The 18,569-nt window shown below is 42.8% G+C and overlaps 1 protein-coding gene across 1 annotated transcript; it reads right to left on the bottom strand.

The window, feature by feature from the left end:
* Positions 1-10,593: 10,593 nt before the first annotated feature.
* Positions 10,594-16,896, bottom strand: LOC129833102 (forkhead box protein J1-B-like). Its single transcript, XM_055897405.1, has 3 exons — positions 14,442-16,896; positions 13,710-14,294; positions 10,594-13,112 (listed from the first exon to the last, which is right to left on the bottom strand). Exons 2-3 carry the CDS (start codon positions 14,280-14,282, stop codon positions 12,267-12,269), a joined length of 1,419 nt encoding a protein of 472 aa, XP_055753380.1. The 5' UTR covers positions 14,283-14,294; positions 14,442-16,896; the 3' UTR covers positions 10,594-12,266.
* Between the last annotated feature and the right edge of the window lie 1,673 nt (positions 16,897-18,569).

Genomic DNA, 18,569 nt, shown 5'->3' with positions numbered 1-18,569 from the left:
TTCCAGTCTGTGGTGATGAGGCAGATCTTGGCTGATGTAAATGTGCTTGTTACATTTTTTTTATTTAACCAGGTAGGCCAGTTGAGAACAAGTTCTCATTTACAACTGCGACCGGGCCAAGATAAAGCAAAGCAGTGCGACACAAACAACAACACAGAGTTACACATGGGATAAAAGAAAGACAAAAGTATATGTACAGTGTGTGCAAATGGCGTAAACATCACCAATACTTGCACACAATGTTCTTCACCCTGTCTATTTAGGTCAGAATGGTCTCCAGGTATCTCTCTCCCTCTCTTTCCCATTGCTACCACCTAGTGCAGCATTAAGGAGAGCATAGCCACAAGTTATCCCATCTCTCCCTCAGCTCTCTCATTAAGCAGCTGCCTAATGAGCTCTGGCCCCTAGGGACTCCCAGCGTCCCCCAGTCCCTGATACCCCTTCCTGAGATACCAGCCATGCTCCTACCCACAGTGTAGCTTCTTCTCTCTGAGGTCTCACACCGTCATCTGGTTTTCGATGAAAAAGAGCCTTCTGACTCTAATATTTGACAGTGCAGTAATTCGTCAAGAGTGATCAACGATAGCTTTTTATAACATTGCTGTCCAACAGGATAAGTTTTTCTGTGAAAATGTACATTTGTCTGATTAATGCACTTTAACACTTGCAATATGCCTGCTTTCATCAGGTGTTAAGTATGATGACGGCTTACTGTGTGTGTGCTCTGCGTGTGTGCATGTGCGAGATAACGGCCCATAATGGGTCTGCCACCATAGACCTATGCCTCCCAAAGCAGGAAAGGAAAAAACCCAGGAGAAGGATTGTGTTCCACTGTTGATCCAGCATGAATATTTAAAGTAGCGCTGATGGAGAGGAGAGGGTACCCTTCTCTCTCCTGGAGGAACTGGGGCTTCTGGGAGCTGCACACACAGCACGCACTTCCCTACTGGGCCTCATGGCCAATCACAATAGGCAGGCAGACGTACTGCATGTTAGATCAACAGTCTGCCGGGGACAGGTGGAGTCCCAGCTACAGTAATTACATCGCTTTTAATGAATCCCACTGATCTATTCTGCAAGAGAGGCCACCGTTGGCCGTATCTTGATCATTGGTGTTACGGACTGGTGTGTGGCTTTTTACATCTTTTGTTTGCCTCTATCATTTCTGCAATGTATTAAAATCTGCGTGATTGTACATTTAGAATGTTGTTGTTAGTGGTTGAGAAGTGTTCCACAATACGAGCTTTGTTATTCAGTATATATACAGTATAGTCCGGTTAAACATGTTTTGTGAATGCCAGTTACATAAAACGTTTTCAAAAGCGGAATAGTCCTTCCAGGAAGTAATTCTAATCTTTAAACAGGTCTGCTTTTACTGTCTGATTCATGGTAGGCACTTGTTCTTTTGATTGGTCAATATTGACTACTGATTGTTAGTCTGATTAGTAAAAGAGAGAGATTATTGTGTTGAGTATGATGATGTCCTAAGAGGAGAGCAGGTGAGAGAGATTCTGCTCCCATCACATCTACCTCCAGCATACATACACACATCCATCCATCCATCCAGACAGCTGATTAGGGGAGCTCCCAGTGCGGTCACCTGGCCCCAGGCCTTGGGAAGGGAGGAAGGTGTAGGGTTACCCTGTATTAACCAGTTAGCTGGCCCAGGGAGCCAGATGCCAGGCTTCATAAAACAAGGAGCAGCTAATCAAGTAAGACTCTCTTCAAGACCCAGACAATCCCTGCAATGTAAACCCACCTTCTTATTCATCGGGAGAGCTGTGAGGTGAGGGAAATAGAAAAGAGGACTGAGCATCTGCGCTTACACACACACAGCACACAACTCAAATTAACACATTCATTTATTGGTGACTACAATGACGTGGCAGAAAATACTTTCTTATAATGATCGAGAGATTTGCGAGAGCTAATTCCTGAGTGGCGCAGTGGTCTAAGGCACTGCATCTCAGTGCTAGAGGCGTCACTACAGACTTTGAATCCAGGCTGTATCACAACCGGCTGTGATTGGGAGTCCCATAGGGCGGCGCACGATTGGCCCAGCGTCATCCGGGTTTGGCCGGTGTAGGCCGTCATAGTAAATTAGAATTTGTTCTTAACTGACTTGCCTAGTTAAATAAAGGATAAAGAATAATAATTCAACATGCTGTGTTCAGGGGATGCAAGTTATTGAAGGACCCATCTCTCCACCACTCATTCCCTTCTTTCTTCGGTCTGGTCTGGAGTGGAGGCTGTTGTTTGGTGTTCATTATTGATGATAATACCACATTCCCCATAGGGATAGAGCAGACTCACAGCAGGTGGAGGTGGAGAACTTAACCCTAATTGCTCCTGTAAGTCACTCTGGATAAGAGCATCTGCTAAATGACTCAAATGTAACATAAATGATGATGACTAAGGATCACCTGACCAGAGGTTCTCAAACAGACGTAAAGATTATGTTTCACCCCCAGCCTGTCACCTCACCTTGGGCTGCAAGATTCTCTGACATAATGCTGCTCTAATTGGACCCCTCTTTTGTGTTGACATCAATGGTCAGATATCCTGCTGATGCACTGAGATTGGGAGATGTTCAAACTGGACTATCTATAGGGCCGAGGATGAGACCAAATCTAGTCAGACCAAATCTAAAGGACACAATCCTTTCACCCCCTTTCTCAGAGGGGCCCAAGTTAATTACAGCCTCAACAGGAGAACTATCTGACAGATCTGTGACCTCTGACCTTTACCTTGCTGCCCATCAAAGCCAGAGGGCACACTGCATGACCCCAGCTTTGTGTTGGTGTATACACAGAGAGATCTAGAACATAGCTATATTAAAAATGGCATTAAGCCCATGCTGTTGTTTTATTTTATGTCCGGAGTCCTCAGGGGTGAGACATGCTCCCGCTACCGTTTCATAAAAATAATCAACTGCTTTCTGAACTTGTGAACCACCACTGCAGGACACCACAGAGGCACTTCCACGTTCCTGGGTGAATAATAGAACAGAAATGCCACAACTTTACCACAACAGATTGGATTATCCCTCATTGGGCCTATTTAGTTCCCTTCACAATAAAGAGATGCTGTTTGGGAATTAAGTGGTTTATTCATGGGGGTTATCATTCCAGCATTCCAAGTTCATTCCTTGTATTGTTCCTTTCACACACATGCATCATTCTAGCTTCTCCTTAAATGTACTTGAAAAGTTTAAACCTGCCTCTGTTCTCATTACACTCACGATTTGAGTGGAGAAAAAACAAATTACTTTAGTATATACTACAGTTTTCTTTTTATACCGTATTTATACTATAGTTAACTGTAAATACCACAGAATTCACTATAGTGTTTTTGCACAAAACACTACAGTGAATAATACAGTAAAGTCGACAAAATACTTCAGTGAATACTATAGTATTTATACCATAATATAGACAAAGACAGAACAGCATGTTTAGAAACTATGTGGTATAGATACAGTAAAGAGGTCAATGGAACTCGACCAAAACAATGGAAATGCCATGTAAACGCGTAGCGGAAAGATGCCATGGGGGAAAAAGCCTGAATCCCCTCATTGCCCCCCAGCAAAATGTGCCTACATTTTAGTCAATTGTTTATACATGTATGTGTATTTCACACTATATTGAGGTAAAAATTGGAGTATAATGTTTGTATGGATGTCAACCCCAATATATGTTAATCTTATTGTCATCAATCAACTGCATTACAGTTCAAAACTACTTTGACTACCAGCATCGATGTCTGTATGCTAGCTATGCTACCAGCTTATACTTATGGGAGTTAGCATTTAGCAGTCACTTCTTCTAAACCTGAACAGGGACAATTTCTAAATGTAATGCAGTGAAAACAGCCAAATATATCCAAATCGGACTTTAGTAACCACATCAAATTGTATTGGTCACATACATATACAGTTGAAGTCGGAAGTTTACATACACTTAGGTTGGAGTCATTAAATCTTGTTTTTTAACCGCTCCACAAATGTCTTGTTGCCAAACTATAGTTTTGGCAAGTCGGTTAGGACATCTACTTTGTGCATGACACAAGTAATTTTTCCAGCAATTGTTTACAGACAGATTATTTCACTTATAATTCCAGTGGGTCAGAAGTTTTCTGTGCCTTTAAACAGGTTGGAAAATTACATAAAATGATGTCATGGCTTTAGAAGCTTCGGATAGGCTAATTGACATCATTTGAGTCAATTGGAGGTGCACCTGTGGATGTATTCCAAGGCCTACCTTCAAACTCAGTGCCTGTTTGCTTGACATCATGGGAAAATCAAAAGAAATCAGCCAAGACCTCAGAAAAAAAATTGTAGACCTCCGAAAGTCTGGTTCATCCTTGGGAGCAATTTCCAAACGCCTGAAGGTACCATGTTCATCTGTACAAACAATAGTATGCAAGTATAAACACTATGGGACCACGCAGCCATCATACCGCTCAGGAAGGAGAAGTGTTCTGTCTCCTAGAGATGAACGTACTTTGGTGTGAAAAGTGCAAATCAATCCCAGAGCAACAGCAAAGAACCTTGTGAAGATGCTGGAGGAAACAAGTACAAAAGTATCTATATCCACAGTAAAACGAGTCCTATATCGACATAACCTGAAAGGCTGCTCAGCAAGGAAGAAGCCACTGCTCCAAAACCGCCATAAAAAAGCCAGACGACGGTTTGCAACTGCACATGGGGACAAAGATCATACTTTTTGGAGAAATGTCCTCTGGTCTGATGAAACAAAAATAGAACTGTTTGGCCATAATGACCATTGTTATGTCCGGAGGAAAAAGGGGGAGGCTTGATAGCCGAACACCATCCAAACTGTGAAGCACGGGGTGGCAGCATCATGTTGTGGGGGTGCTTTGCTGCAGGAGGAACTGGTGCACTTCACAAAATAGATGGCATCATGAGGGAGGAAAATCATGTGGATATATTGAAGTAACATCTCAAGACATCAGTCAGGAAGTTAAAGCTTGGTCGCAAATGGCTCTTCCAAATGGACAATGACCCCAAGCATACTTCCAAAGTTGTGGCAAAAGGACTTAAGGACAACAAAGTCAAGGTTTTGGAGTGGCCAGCCCTGACCTCAATCCCATAGAACATTTGTGGGCAGAACTGAAAAAGCGTGTGTGAGCAAGGAGGCCAACAAACCTGACTCAGTTACACCAGCTCTGTCAGGAGGAATGGGCCAAAATTCACCCAACTTATTGTGGGAAGCTTGTGGAAGGCTACCTGAAACGTTTGACCCAAGGTAAACAATTTAAAAGCAATGCTACCAAGTACTAATTGAGTGTATGGTAACTTCTGACCCACTGGGAATGTGATGAAAGAAATACAAGTTGAAATAAACCATTTTCTCTACTATTATTCTGACATTTCACATTCTTAAAATAAAGTGCTGATCCTAACTGACCTAAGACATGGAATTTTTACTCGGATTAAATGTCAGGAATTGTGAAAAACTGAGTTCAAATGTATTTGGCTAAGGTGTTGTCACGACTTCCGCCGAAGTCGGTTACTCTCCTTGTTCGGGCGGCGTTCGGCGTCACCGGTCTTCTAGCCATCGCCGATCCACCTTTCATTTTCCATTTGTTTTGTCTTGTGTCCCCACACACCTAGTTTACATTTCCTTCATTACGTGTCGTGTATTTAACGCTCTGTTCCCCCCATGTCTGTGTGTGAAATTGTTTGTTGTCAAGGTTAGCACACTTCTGGCTGGTTTGCGCTGGGGTTGTTTTATTCCCCGTGCTTTGTGGCAGCCGGTACTTTGTACTTGGGTTTTTGTACTTTGTGCTGCCTCACTTGTTCGTTTGGCATTTGTTTTGTGACGCGGTTGCGTTCTGTGCAAATGGTTGCCTTAGTAAAGTGCTTTGTCCACTCATCTCTGCTCTCCTGCGCCTGACTTCCATGCACCAGCTACACTCACCCTTTGACAGGTGTATGTAAACTTCCGACTTCTACTGTATTTGTCAGATGTTATTGTGGGTGTAGCGAAATGCTTCTGGGTCTCTTACAATGCATCAATCATGACGGGTTTGATGAATATCCACTTTTTAAAATAAAATGTGTTTAATTTGCCACAATCCAGCTTCCTTCTATCCCTCACAGTCTGCGTTCCATTGACCTCCTAACACCATCTATACTACAGTATTTTTTTATGTGGGAGACCACATACCTTCATAGAGGAAGTTAATGAAAGACCAGTGGATATTAAACAATTATTCCCAACCATGCTTTGTCTTTGAGAGAAAAAATTATATTTTCTTGAGTTCCTGTGAAGATTCCAGTCACAAACAGTAGGCAACAACATCATGGTAAAAACAAATCATATATTTTTCTATGTTTAGATTGATCAATGACATCCTCCAGAAAGAAAGATAGCCAGCCCAAGTCAGAATTGGGAATGGACCGTGGAAATGAAATGACAATGGGAGAAAATTAGATTAGTCTGTTTTAACCCCTAATGTGACAGATACGAGACAGTCATCCCACTTGATAGAAATGGATCTCTTTTGTGTGTCTGAATATCAACCATGACATTTGGTCTCCCAAAAGATTTTTAAGTAAAGCTGAGAATGTAAAAGTTGGAACTTGTCAGGTTTCTCCTATCATAATGTATACAACAGTGATAATTAAAGACATATCTATAACCATGCCCAAGAGTATAGAAATATATTTAGAATGATGTTTTAAACTCAGCAGAGCTGTGCATTAGGACAGAGATTTACTTGACTAATGCAAGGCACTATGCAGTCAGATGCAGCTCCTCATCCCCTACTCTGCTCTGGCTTCACACACATCTGAAGGAGATGGATCCCCAGCCATCTCTCCACCACACAAAGACTTCCACTTGGTTTGGATGAAGATGCAGGGAACAATGAGAAGCAATCATTCTCAGAGTGAATGGACTCTGGGGATTGGGGACCACTTGTTTAATAATATGTATGTCAGGTCGGGACTCTTTGCACAGACGTAATCGAAACATACACAGAACAAGCCATAGAGCTTTCAGGCCGTACCCACTGTGTGTTGTGCTTTCTAATGTATATCACTGGAAAGACTAATTAAAACCTAACTGATTTGTTTTGTTCATGTATTGTATACGTGAGTGAACCCATCAGTATCAGTTCACCCTTTGTTTCAGCTCCTCCTTGGCTGTCCTGTGCCCCCCAGCAGTCAGCTCCTGTAATCAGCAGTACCAGGAGGACATAAAGCAGCCAGGGTCAGGGTGCATTGACCGCCCTGCTTGTTCACCCTGACAGATCTGCATGTTGGGCCGACAGTGTACCACAGCCCCTTCTTTGAATAGAGCCCCATGGTTCTGCCTGCTGGAAGATAAGTCTATCAGGGCAGCTCAGGAGGGTTGGCTTCGACACCAGACAAGAAGTTTGTCCAGGGGGGAGTCTTAGATTTGAGCTCACCACCCAGCTGTACCTTCCATTAGATTGTCTAGAAAGTAAACTGTCGTAAGGTCCACAAGCTGTGGTGTGGTTCAGTTTGAGTGATGTGCAGATTGGCCATGGACCTCAGGATGACCCAACCTACCTACACATCCAACTGGTTTATGTTTACTCAGAACTGCATAATAACACAATGGCCCCTGCATGCCCAGACCTGCTCCACTACCTTCACCTGACCTGACACTCTTCCTTAACACCTGCCTCTGGGCTGCTCATGTTCAGGGTGACGATTACATACACATTAGACTTACACAGACAGACCAAGTTGCACCATGGTTATTAGTCCAGTGGGTCTGGCCATTTTAGGAAGCTTCGACAAGCTCAGACTTGCTTGAGGGAAAGATGTACGGTACTTTTTTCTGTTGTGAAAGACAAAGAGGTTATCTTCATTATAACATGGGGCAAGAGAAGGAGAGAAGTGTTCAGAACGGGTCACACACACACACATCACCAAATGATTATTTTCATCCTGGAAGAAATTCTCCACCATGAGTGGAATTGAATGGGCACTGCTACAATACCTCATCACGCTCTATTGCTAATGGATCCTCCTCTGGAAATGGAATTTGGATTTGTTGGGGGAAAAACTCCTTAAGGGAACTGAAAGCAAAGTTTCATCTTGCAGAGATGGAAGTGTGTTCTTCTGCCCTGCTGGGTGAAGTGCTTTGTTTTGTACCATCCATTTCAGAATGAAATGAGTGACCGAGGCTTAGGCATGCTGGTCCTCATAAGACGAAGGTTCAGTGGTGTATGGTGAGAGGGTGTAGGTAGGGGATAGAGATCGGACAGTTCATTCCTGGTAGAGTAGAAGAGTATTTGTCTGTCTACATACATTAACAATAGATAATACAGTATAGTTAAGCAGTAAGGCACGAGGGTGTGTGGTATATGGCCAATATACCACGGCTAAGGGCTGTTCTTAGGCACAACGCATCGCAGAGTGCCTGGACACAGCCCTTAACCGCAGTATACTGGCCATATACCACAAATCCATGAGGTGCCTTATTGCTATTATACGTAGTATACGGTCTGATATTTTTTATTTATTTATATTTTTATTTCACCTTTATTTAACCAGGTAGGCAAGTTGAGAACAAGTTCTCATTTACAATTGCGACCTGGCCAAGATAAAGCAAAGCAGTTTGACACATACAACAACACAGAGTTACACATGGAGTTAAACAAACATACAGTCAATAATACAGTAGAAAAACAAGTCTTTATACAATGTGAGCAAATGAGGTGAGATAAGGGAGGTAAAGGAAAAAAAAGGCCATGGTGGCAAAGTACATAAAATATAGCACGTAAAACACTGGAATGGTAGATTTGCAGTGGAAGAATGTGCAAAGTAGAAATAGAAATAATGGGGTGCAAAGGAGCAAAATAAATAAATACAGTAGGGGAAGAGGTAGTTGTTTGGGCTAAATTATAGATGGGCTATGTACAGGTGCAGTAATCTGTGAGCTGCTCTGACAGTTGGTGCTTAAATCTAGTGAGGGAGATAAGTGTTTCCAGTTTCAGAGATTTTTGTAGTTCGTTCCAGTCATTGGCAGCAGAGAACTGGAAGGAGAGGCGGCCAAAGGAGGAATTGGCTTTGGGGGTGACCAGAGAGATATACCTGCTGGAGCGCGTGCTACAGGTGGGTGCTGGTGACCAGCGAGCTGAGATAAGGGGGGACTTTACCTAGCAGGGTCTTGTAGATGACCTGGAGCCAGTGGGTTTGGCGACGAGTATGAAGCGAGGGCCAGCCAACGAGAGCGTACAGGTCACAGTGGTGGGTAGTATATGGGGCTTTGGTGACAAAATCGATGGCACTGTGATAGACTGCAACCAATTTATTGAGTAGGGTATTGGAGGCTATTTTGTAAATGACATCGCCGAAGTCGAGGATCGGTAGGATGGTCAGTTTTACGAGGGGATGTTTGGCAGCATGAGTGAAGGATGCGTTGTTGCGAAATAGGAAGCCAATTCTAGATTTAACTTTGGATTGGAGATGTTTGATGTGAGTCTGGAAGGAGAGTTTACAGTCTAACCAGACACCTAGGTACTTGTAGTTGTCCACATATTCTAAGTCAGAACCGTCCAGAGTAGTGATGCTGGACGGGCGGGCAGGTGCAGGCAGCAATCGGTTGAAGAGCATGCATTTAGTTTTACTTGTATTTAAGAGCAGTTGGAGGCCACGGAAGGAGAGTTGTATGGCATTGAAGCTCGTCTGGAGGGTTGTTAACACAGTGTCCAAGGAAGGGCCAGAGGTATACAGAATGGTGTCGTCTGCGTAGAGGTGGATCAGAGACTCACCAGCAACAAGAGCGACATCATTGATGTATACAGAGAAGAGAGTCGGCCCAAGAATTGAACCTTGTGGCACCCCCATAGAGACTGCCAGAGGTCCGGACAACAGGCCCTCCGATTTGACACACTGAACTCTATCAGAGAAGTAGTTGGTGAACCAGGCGAGGCAATCATTTGAGAAACCAAGGCTATCGAGTCTGCCGAGGAGGATGTGGTGATTGACAGAGTCGAAAGCCTTGGCCAGGTCAATGAATACGGCTGCACAGTATTGTTTCTTATCGATGGCGGTTAAGATACTGTTTAGGACCTTGAGCGTGGCTGAGGTGCACCCATGACCAGCTCTGAAACCAGATTGCATAGCGGAGAAGGTGCAGTAGGATTCGAAATGGTCGGTAATCTGTTTGTTGACTTGGCTTTCGAAGACCTTAGAAAGGCAGGGTAGGATAGATATAGGTCTGTAGCAGTTTGGGTCAAGTGTCCCCGCCTCTGAAGAGGGGGATGACCGCAGCTGCTTTCCAATCTTTGGGAATCTCAGACGACACGAAAGAGAGGTTGAACAGGCTAGTAATAGGGGTTGCAACAATTTCGGCAGATAATTTTAGAAAGAAAGGGTTCAGATATACTAGCGCTGTCAGCCAATCAGCATTCAGGGCTCGAAACCACCCAGTTTATAATGAGATTTATACAACGGCTGGGTCTAATCCTGAATGCTGATTGGTTAAAACCTATTCCAGCCAGTGTCTATTCCACAAGTTAACACCTATTTACACTGTTCCATCTTTTTCCTATCCTTAGGAAGATCCTATAAACTACATCACAAAATCATTTATTTTTAAGTCCACTGTATTTATTTAATTCATGCATTATTTACAGCCTTTTAATTAATAATTCAATAACTCATCACCCCATTCATCACATGTACGTTTAGATTAACTTACTGCCAAAGAAATGACCATCTATGCAAAAAAGTTATTCAGTATTTTCATATTTTAACTGTATTACCTGAATCATACATAAAACATCCTTTACATAACATACCCTTACAACCATGGCTATACTAATGTTAGGTAATCCTGAGCCTTTTTAGAATATCTACTAATGGAAAGAATATAAAAAATCATCATAAAGTTTTACAGTTGAAGACTTTCAGAGCATAATGTAGCCGGCTAGACAGCCAGCAAACTGTCACGGCACAACTCTCTCTTGCATTATGTCTGATCTGATTGCCCACACAATACTGATTATGAAATTAGATTAGATTAGTATGTGAAGAGTTCCAAAACGCTATATACACACATTTGTCACATTTGTTTTTTCATCAGAAATTATTTCTTATCCTTCATGTGTGTAAAATATCAAATTGCCACTCGTCTAATGTCCATTGCTCGTGTTTCTTGGCCCAAGCAAGTCTCTTCTTCTTATTGGTGTCCTTTAGTAGTGGTTTATTTGCAGCAATTCGTGCATGAAGGCTGATTCACACAGTCTCCTCTGAACAGTTGATGCTGAGATGTGTCTGTTACTTGGACTCTGTGAAGCATTTATTTGGGCTGCAATTTCTGAGGCTGGTAACTCTAATGAACTCATCCTCTGCAGCAGAGTTAACTCTGGGTCTTCCATTCCTGTGGTGGTCCTCATGAGAGTCAGTTTCATCATAGCGCTTGATGGTTTTTGCGACTGCACTTGAAGAAACTTTCAAAGTTCTTGACATTTTCCAGATTGACTGATCTTCATGTCTTAAATTTTTGATGGACTGTCGTTTCTCTTTTCTTATTTGAGCTGTTCTTGCCATAATATGGACTTGGTCTTTTACCAAATAGAGCTATCTTCTGTTTACCACCCCTACCTTGTCACAACACAACTGATTGGCTCAAACGCATTAAAAAGGAAAGAAATTCCACAAATTAACTTTTACAAAGGCACACCTGTTAATTGAAATGCATTCCAAATGACTACCTCATGAAGCTGGTTGAGAGAATGCCAAGAGTGTGCAAATCTGTCATCAAGACAGAGGGTGGCTATTTGAAGAATATAAAATATAACATATATTTAGATTTGTTTAACACTTTTTTGGTTACTACATGATTCCATATGTGTTATTTCATACTTTTGATGTCTTCACTATTATTCTAGAATGTAGAAAATAGTAAAAAATTAAGAAAAACCCTTGAATGAGTAGGTGTTCTAAAACTTTTGACCGGTAGTGTATAGATTTTTTAAATGAAACCCTTCATGTAAAACGAAGTGGTTGCTAATTAGGATAGATTTGTTTTGTTCTATAACAGACATTCAATACTACAATAAAAACAGCATGTTTGTTTCATAGATGCAAACAATCAAAAAGCAAATAGAAAATGCACATTAAAAAACACAGTAAATGTGACTCAGAGGTTTCTCTGAATGAATCCATCATGCTAATGTAGCAAAACAGTAGTCTATAGGTCCTCTGGCCTCCTGCTGGAGTGCTTGTTCAGTATTGGGGCTGGTGCTGGGTGAGGGTGTCACATATAAGACTCTGCTGTCCCCCATGGCTGCATCTCAGTGAAGAAGCCTTCACAGAAGCTGAGACTATGGTCCAGGGTGATAGGCACTGCCTGCACCTCCTCTTTCAGCTCCTCCCAGGGGTGCCTGTGCTGCTCATCAGGGAACAGTGTCAGCTCCTCAAAGTGCTGTGGGTGTACCGCCAAAGGGAGCGGCTGCTGCAGCCTTGAGGTGCTGAGGTTGAGGTGCTGCTGGATCTCCTCCATGCTGTAGCAGCCCATGGTGGTCACCTCCATGTACCTGCAGGCCTGCTGGTGTTCCCAGTCAGCCCCTCCGCTGCACCACTTCTCCAGGTGCCAGCCCCGGCCTTGATCCTGCTGGGAGAGCTCCACCTTACAGCCCAGGGAGTTCAGAGCTAGGTTAATGTCTAGATCCTCAAAGTTATTGCTGCTCCCATTCAGAACATCGTCAAACACCATGGCCCAGTCTAGTTCACCCTTCAGTGCCTCTGGTTCCACGAGATCCAGTGTCAACAGTGGTGACTTATGGACTGTCTCCCACTTTGTGCCACTAAGTTTGCGTCTGTTCCCAGCCCCTGCCCCTCTGTGGGACACTGTGTAGTGGGCCTGGGGGAAATGCTGGTGGTACTCCTGGGTTTTTCGGTTACGGGATGATCTTTGGGTTTTGCTGTGTCTCTGGGTGTTGAAATGGATGTCTGGCATCCGCCTGCGCTTGAAGACTCCATTGACAAACATGTCTGCGTACTGAGGGTCAATCTGCCAGAATCCCCCTTTTCCTGGTTCGTTCTTCTGCCTGGGAACCTTCATGAAGCACTTGTTGAGTGACAGGTTATGACGGATAGAGTTCTGAGGAGAGAATAGAATGTAGTTCCTGAAAAGATGAGCTAACTGACAGCCGCCTCGTTAAACATTCTCTGTCATTTGTTGCTGGATCGTCATAATGTTATAACTAATGATGTGTATGTATAAATCATTTGTTATAACATGTCAAATGTGCATCGTCAGGACAAGGTAATAACAATTTAAGTTCAGTGTACTCCTGAATCATATAGTCCCCATCACAGAGATTCCAAGAAAATCAAGCAACGTCAATCATTTAACTTGTCTAACAAAAATACCCAGTTTGAATGGTGAGCGAGCGTTGCGTCTTTTCCTGTCCAATGATGTCTACCCATTTTTAGGTTGCACCTCTACTCACGTTGGTTGCGCACCTTCTTACTTATTTTCCCCCCAAAATCAAACAACAAATAACCCACGATTACATCTATGATAAACAAATATAATCACGATAGGCCTCGACCCTATTTTCCATACAGCATCAAAATAAATACTGTATCTCTGAGGGATGAGTTGCATGCAATCGCCCACACATCTCTCTCCCCCCGTGTTGTGTACCTCTCTCAGGTTTGATCAATAATGTAGAAGACAGACTGAGTCACTAACCTGCCAGCTGGTCTCAGCATGTCTGTAGTAGCAGAAGTTCTCTGTGATCCAGTTATAGATATCAGACAGTGTGATCTTGTTCTTCTTGCCGGCCTGCAAGGCCATGCAGATCAGTGTGGCGTAGGAGTAGGGAGGCTTCACCTCGTGGTTGGTCTTGTAGTCTACCTCATCCAGGGACTTGGCTGGCACAGTGATCTGGTGGTGGTTGTTGGTCACTGTCGGGTGAAGGGAGTAGTAACTAGTCCTGTTGGCTGAGGCACTGGAGGTGATGGGGCTGCCTGCACTCTGAGGCATGCCGGAGGCTGCAGTGTCCCCAGCAGGTGGACTGGAGGGGGAGTCGGAGCCCTGAGGGTGCAGGTGGCTGGGCTGAGGCAGCTGGTACGGCTGGCAAGTGGAGCCCGCTAGGCTTTCTAGACTCACACTGACTATGGTGAAGTCCTGGAGCCATTGGAGGCTGGTGAGACTGTCATCAAGGTGCACTGCACCATTCACATTGTCTTGGTCTTCTGGGTGAAGCTTCATCCATTTCTCCTTGAATCTGGTGGCAATCTCTTGACTTGGTAGTACTGGCATTGTAAAGTGTCCCTGTTAATAAATTCCCACAAAAGATTGGTGTGATCTCACTCAGCTCTTTAAATTTACAATACGAAAAACTGCACTATAATCTCATAAAAATAAAAGAACAGTGGCCATTCATTCATAAAGAAGTATTAGCAAAAGCAGTACATTTACCTTGGTCTTGGTGTACTCCGCAGTACAGCTTGAACGATCAGCTCCACTGTTCTCATATGGTACCCAAACCTCTTACACGTTATTGCGATGTCTGTACAGATGGCTTGGAGAGGAACTGCTATCTAAACATGTAAAGCCACGACTTAACTTGCAAAAGTAGTCTTTATGTTTCCACATTCATTCAGATCCTGTCGATGTGTGATAATAATCCCATAACGGCGAGGGCAGATCAGAACATACTGAGGGAAAGACAGAAAAGACCGCCTTGAGTTTTAATAGCCCTAAACAAATAGCAGGTCGCTGATTGGCTCCGTGGTTTTCAGGTTTCGCCTTTGTTTCTACCGCTCGCTGTATGTGTGCGTGCATATACTGGAAAATTTGGTTAAATCAGCGAAAACAAACAGAATGTAATTACACAGAATATTCTATGTAACATTTTTTACCTAATTAATCAGAAACAAAGTGGCTTCTGACTGTCATGAATACGTTGTGTATTCGTGAATTGTAAGAAGGATGAGTTTTGATTTAAAAACTGAAGTGCAGTTTTGTTACTAAGGGTCTTCTGTAGGCTATTGGACAGTTAATGATACATAATATTTCAAATGTATCCTGAATAATTGTAGATAATGAATACATCCTTAGTCATTGTAAAACAGCCACCTTTGGAGTTAAATGTTTTACAACTGTGATGTGACTTTACCTACACATGGTCGATATTTGAATTGACTTTTGATTAATTCCTCGTTTTATAGACATTGAAGACATAAATGTTACAGTTAATGACAATGTGTGTAGTTGAAATTGCGAACATACTGGCTCTGGGATGAAATTGGGTAATTCTGGCTGTGACATGATGTATTAGCGACATCTACTGGTTATTGTCGATATTAGGTTATCCAATTTGCTGTACCCGTTTTTTAATCAGTAGGTATACCCAGCTGACAGGGAATCTATGATTCCGTTAAAATGAATATGATCATTGTAGAAAACTCCATCACAGTCACGCTTTTTCTGGTCTTGGGAGTCTGGGACACAGGCTCACAAACTCTGTCTTTCTAACTCAGGGTGTCAAACTCATTTTGCCCCGCGGACCGCATTCGCGCACTCGGTCTTCGACGACGCACTAAAATGTGTTATATTTCATCGCCATCAAAATTGGCCCCAAAATAGTTCTCTCCATCATTTTTTGAATTGGATATACTCCCTGGCTGTCTATCTATCTTTCATTTCGATGATTATTAACGAGTTGGACAGTCAAGAAACTATGAAGGTACTGTAGGTCCATTAACGTTTCTACACGGTCTATATATGGTTTTAGTCATACATACACTACATGACCAAAAGTTTGTGAACACCTGCTCGTCAAACATCTCATTCCAAACTCAAGGACATTACTATGGAGTTGGTCACCCTTTGCTGATATAACAGCCTCCACTCTTCTGGGAAGCTGCTTTCCACTAGATGTTGGAACATTGCTGCCGGGACTTGATTCCATTCAGCCACAAGAGCATTAGTGAGGTCGGCACTGATATTAGGAGATTAGGCCTGGCTTGCAGTAGGTGTTCCAATTCATCCCAAAGGTGTTCGATGGGTTTGAGGTCAGGGCTCTGTGCAGGCCAGTCAAGTTCTTCCACACCGATCTCAACAAACTATTTCTGTATCAACCTCGCTTTGTGGACAGGGGCATTGTCATTCTGAAACAGAAAAGGGCCTTCCTCAAACTGTTGCCACAAAGTTGGAAGCAGATAATTGTCTAGAATATCATTGTATGCTGTATCAATAATATTTACCTTCACTGGAACTAAGGGGCCTAGCCCAAACCATGAAAACAGCCCCAGACCATTATTCCTCTTCCACCAAACTTTACAGTTGGCACTATGCATTGGGGCAGGTAGCATTCTCCTGGCATCCGCCAAACCCAGATTCATGCGTCAGACTACCAGATGATGAAGAGTGATTCGTCACTCCAGAGAACGCGTTTCCACTGCTCCAGAGTCCAATGGTGACGAGCTTTACACGAACACTTCTTGTGCTGATGTTGCTTCCAGAGGCCGTTTGGAACTCGGTAGTGAGTCTTGCAACCGTGGGCAGACGATTTTTACGAGCTACACTCTTCAGCACTTGGCATTCCCGTTCTGTGAGCTTGTGTGACCTACCACTTCACGGCTGAGTCATTGTTGCTCCTAGATGTTTTCATTTCACAATAACAGCACCTAGAGTTGACCGGAGCAGATTTAGCAGGGCAGAAATTTGACTAACTGACTTGTTGGAAAGGTGGAATCTTATGACGGTGGCACGTTGAAAGTCACTGAGTTCATCAGTATGGCTATTCTATTGCCAATGTTTTGTATAGAGATTGCATGGCTGTGTGCTCGATTTTATACACCTGTCAGCAAGGAGTATGGCTGAAATAGCCAAATCCACTAATTTTAATGGTTGTTCAGATACTTTTGTATATACAGTACCAGTCAAAGTTTGGACACACCTACTCATTCAAGGGTTTTTCTTTATCTTAATACTAGTGTCTACATTGTAGAATAATAGTGAAGACATCAAAACTAAGAAATAACACATATGGAATCATGTAGCAACCAAAAAAGTTTTAAACAAATCAAAATATATTTAATATTTGAGATTCTTCAAAGTAGCCACCTTTTGCCTTGATGACAGCTTTGCACACGCTTGGTATTCTCTCAACCAGCTTCATGAGGTAGTCACCTGGAATGCATTTCAATTAACAAGTGTGCCTTCTTAAAAGTTAATTTGTGGAATTTCTTTCCTTTTTAATGTGTTTGAGCTAATCAGTTGTGTTGTGACAAGGTAGGGTTGGTATATAGAATATAGCCCTATTTGGTAAAATACCAAGTCCATATTAAGGCAAGAACAGCTAAAATAAGCAAAGAGAAACAACAGTCCATCATTACTCTAAGACATGAAAGTCAGTCCATGCAGAAAATGTCAAGAACTTTCAAAGTTTCTTCAAGTGCAGTCGCAAAAACCATCAAGCGCTATGATGAAAATGGCTCTCATGAGGACCACCACAGAAATTCCAGAGTTACCACTGCTGCAGAGGATAAGTTCATTAGAGTTACCAGCCTTAGAAATTGCAGCCCAAATTAATGCTTTTTAAATTTAACTAGGCAAGTCAGTATATAACAAATTCTTAATTTACAATGACAGCCTACAGGGGAACAGTGGGTTAACTGCCTTGTTCAGCGGCAGAGCGACAGATTTTTACCTTGTCAGCTCAGGGATTCAATCCAGCAACCTTTCAGTTACTGGCCCAACACTCTAACCACTAAGCTACCTGCTGCTTCACAGAGTTCAAGTAACAGACACATCTCAACATCAACTGTTCAGAGGAGACTGCGTGAATCAGGCTTTCATGGTTTAATACCTGCAAAGCGCAAAGAAGCCACAACTAAAGCACACCAATAAGAAGAAGAGACTTGCTTGGACCAAGAAACACGAGCCATGGACATTAGACTGGTTGAAATCTGTCCTTTGGTCTCATGAGTCCAAATTTGAGATTTTTGGTTCCAACCGTCATGTCTTTGTCAGATCGCACCATGAAGCATGGAAGAGGAGGTGTGATGGTGTTTTGCTGGTGACACTGTCTGTGCTTTATTTAGAATTCAAGGCACACTTATCCAGCATGGCTGCCACAGCATTCTGCAGTGATACGCCACCACATCTGGTTTCACTTAGTGGGACTAACATTTGTTTTTCAACAGGACAATGACTCAACACACCTCCAGGCTGTGTAAGGACTATTTGACCAAGAAGGAGAGTGATGGAGTGCTGCATTAGATGACCTGGCCTCCACAATCACCCGACCTCAACCTAATTGAGATGGTTTGGGATGAGTTGGACCGCAGAATGACAGAAAAGCAGCCAACAAGTGCTCAGCATATGTGGGAACTCCTTCAAGACTGTTGGAAAAGCATTCCTGGTGAAGCTGGTTGAGAGAATGTCACAAGTGTGCAAAGCTGTCATCAAGGCAAAGGGTGGCTACTTTGAAGAATCTATAATCTATTTAGAATTTAACACTTTTTTGGTTACTACATTATTCCATATGTGTAATTTCATAGTTTTGATGTCTCACTATTATTCTACTATGTATAAAAT

The sequence above is a fragment of the Salvelinus fontinalis genome, chromosome 34, assembly GCF_029448725.1.
Source record: "Salvelinus fontinalis isolate EN_2023a chromosome 34, ASM2944872v1, whole genome shotgun sequence".
Taxonomy (NCBI): Eukaryota; Metazoa; Chordata; class Actinopteri; order Salmoniformes; family Salmonidae; genus Salvelinus; species Salvelinus fontinalis.
Note: the sequence above shows the minus strand (reverse complement) of the source record. Positions and strands in the feature narration are given on the sequence as shown.

Coding starts and splice junctions, on each gene's coding strand:
- LOC129833102 (XM_055897405.1), bottom strand. CDS start 14,282: ATGCCAGTACTACCAAGTCAAGAGATTGCCACCAGATTCAAGGAGAAA. Junction 13,113..13,709: donor ATGCTGAGACCAGCTGGCAG/GTTAGTGACTCA, acceptor TTCTCTCCTCAG/AACTCTATCCGTCATAACCT.